At 35.6% G+C, this 2,020-nt stretch overlaps 1 protein-coding gene across 1 annotated transcript; it reads right to left on the bottom strand.

Moving 5' to 3' along the window:
* Nucleotides 1-904: 904 nt before the first annotated feature.
* Nucleotides 905-1,737, bottom strand: LOC117153230 (RRP12-like protein). The gene is made up of 3 exons (XM_076626797.1): nt 1,471-1,737; nt 1,234-1,397; nt 905-1,164 (listed from the first exon to the last, which is right to left on the bottom strand). The coding sequence occupies exons 1-3, from the start codon at nt 1,704-1,706 to the stop codon at nt 905-907; spliced, it is 660 nt and encodes a 219-aa protein (XP_076482912.1). The 5' UTR covers nt 1,707-1,737.
* Between the last annotated feature and the right edge of the window lie 283 nt (nt 1,738-2,020).

The raw sequence follows: 2,020 nt of genomic DNA, 5'->3' as shown, positions 1-2,020 counted from the left end.
GGAGGACACTTGCGATGGGTGCGTCTAATGATACGAGAAAAGATGATTTGTTAAGACCAAGTTCTTGTTGGGAGAGTGAGGGAAGGACTTCTCTGGTAATAGGTTAATTTCCTGGATTGGTGGTGGAAGAGTGGAGGAAGGGTGTTAACCGCCCCGAGAGAAAGTTGCTAGTGTAAAACATCGTACATGAGAAAGACGAACTTCTCCTATCTTTCCGTAGTAAACAATAACCTTTAGACAGTGACTTAGTGCAGATGTTTGGTTCGGGCTGAAGGACCTTAGAAATTCTATTGAAGGTACGCAGTGAAGGCGTGCGGACATCTGGTTGCCATCCTGTCCGCGGTGTGTGGCCTGTTCTAGAAAGAATGTCGCACGACGTAACACAATCGTTGTAAAAAACCCATCACGTATTAAATAGCTACCAGCTAACCTTATAAGGCACCATTTCATATTAACTTAATAAAAGTAAGGTAGCAACCTATCCCCATAATACTCGTTTTTACCTCTTTCAGGTATCGCCACCTCCTTCGCAGTATACACTCTGCTTCACAGAAACAGTTGAGTTCCACTCAATTACTTATGATATAAAAATACAAACCACTTAACGTAGCCATCTTTATAAGTACAAGTCACTTAATCTAGAGAAGTAAATTATTATTAATATACATAGCTACACAGTCTAGGCTAGAGGAATCCATCTCAATGTCAATTTAATATAATTATTAAAAATTTACTATAGGTTATATATTACTATTATACCTTGATACTTCAATGTGGATCCACTCCTTACGCTAACGTTATCATAACTATCGCTATATTTACGTTTTTTATCCATTGCTTGCGACATGGCTACAGACTGAACATCATCTTCTGATCATGTAACATAAAAATTCATTGGCTTCGTTCACTGGTTTCTTTGAATTACTTTACATTTTTCTAGAATTCCTAACCTCAAATCTAACCCCAATTCGTCTTCTGAATAATCGTCTTCTGAATCACTGTGCAACAAAAGCGCAGATTTCTTCTTTCTCTTGGGTTCTGGTTCATTATCTTTCTCATTATCTACTGTGATAGTAAGACGGCCATCAGACGTAATCTTAAATTCACGATCTTTCCGTTTTATAGCTGCTATTTTTGAATTAATAGCGACTATAGGTTGCGTTGCTAAAAAAGTATTTTGTAAATCTAATTCCAACTTCGACTAATCGAATTTTGAAAAATATCTAGACTTACTTGATATATTTCGAGCAGCCGCAGAATCAACGAGATCAACGGTCTCTTCATTCTCATGAATCCAGGCTTCCTTTCGCGATGTTCTTTTCTTCCTTTTCCTTGACTCTTCATTGCCCATATCTTCATCGAACTCATCATCGCTATCCGCCAATATTTCTTCTATACTGAATTTTAATAAAGATTGTAGAGTTGTTTCGGTTTAAGAAAAATTCCGTTTAAAGGAAAATACAAAGTTACCTTTTAGGTTTTCTCTTTGCATTGAATTCAGCATCCTCGTCATTTTCTTGTTTTTTCAATTTCCTCAATTCTTTTTTCTTTTTCTTCGCTTCTTCTGCCTTATTCATATTTTTTAATCTCTTACGTAACATCGCATTGGAAGCTGGAATCATGCCAAAAATTGTTTCCATTCCGTATTCTCTTATTAACTTTACCAGAATATCGTACTTTTTGTCTGAAATGCGTATGGCAGTCATCGTTCATTGCACATAAAGCGCCTATCTGCAAATTCACTTATTCGTTTTTTTATTGAGATATACGGGATTTTGTTACTACCTGTTATTATTATTAATTAAACGCCTTTGTTACTAACCAACAATTTTAAATTCGAGGCAGCAATATGAGATGGCATCACAGTAATATATATTTTGATATATGACAATGCAGCTTCTGCAATTTCTCTTGTCAGACTTGTAATTTATTTTTATACGAAATATTTATTTTGACTTTAGTTTGAAATAAACTGTACCGTTGTAATGATAAGTGATAGAAGAAAGTGCCAGCAAGGATG

Source organism: Bombus vancouverensis, unplaced genomic scaffold (assembly GCF_051014615.1).
Source record: "Bombus vancouverensis nearcticus unplaced genomic scaffold, iyBomVanc1_principal scaffold0030, whole genome shotgun sequence".
Taxonomy (NCBI): domain Eukaryota; kingdom Metazoa; phylum Arthropoda; class Insecta; order Hymenoptera; family Apidae; genus Bombus; species Bombus vancouverensis.
This window is presented reverse-complemented; position numbering and strand designations above follow the sequence as displayed.

What these genes read in the sequence shown, in the direction of transcription:
- LOC117153230 (XM_076626797.1), bottom strand. Translation starts at nt 1,706, where the DNA reads ATGACTGCCATACGCATTTCAGACAAAAAGTACGATATTCTGGTAAAG. An exon ending in GCAAAGAGAAAACCTAAAAG is followed by an intron (nt 1,398 to 1,470) that starts GTAACTTTGTAT and finishes ATTAAAATTCAG; the next exon opens with TATAGAAGAAATATTGGCGG. An exon ending in GGCTGCTCGAAATATATCAA is followed by an intron (nt 1,165 to 1,233) that starts GTAAGTCTAGAT and finishes ATACTTTTTTAG; the next exon opens with CAACGCAACCTATAGTCGCT.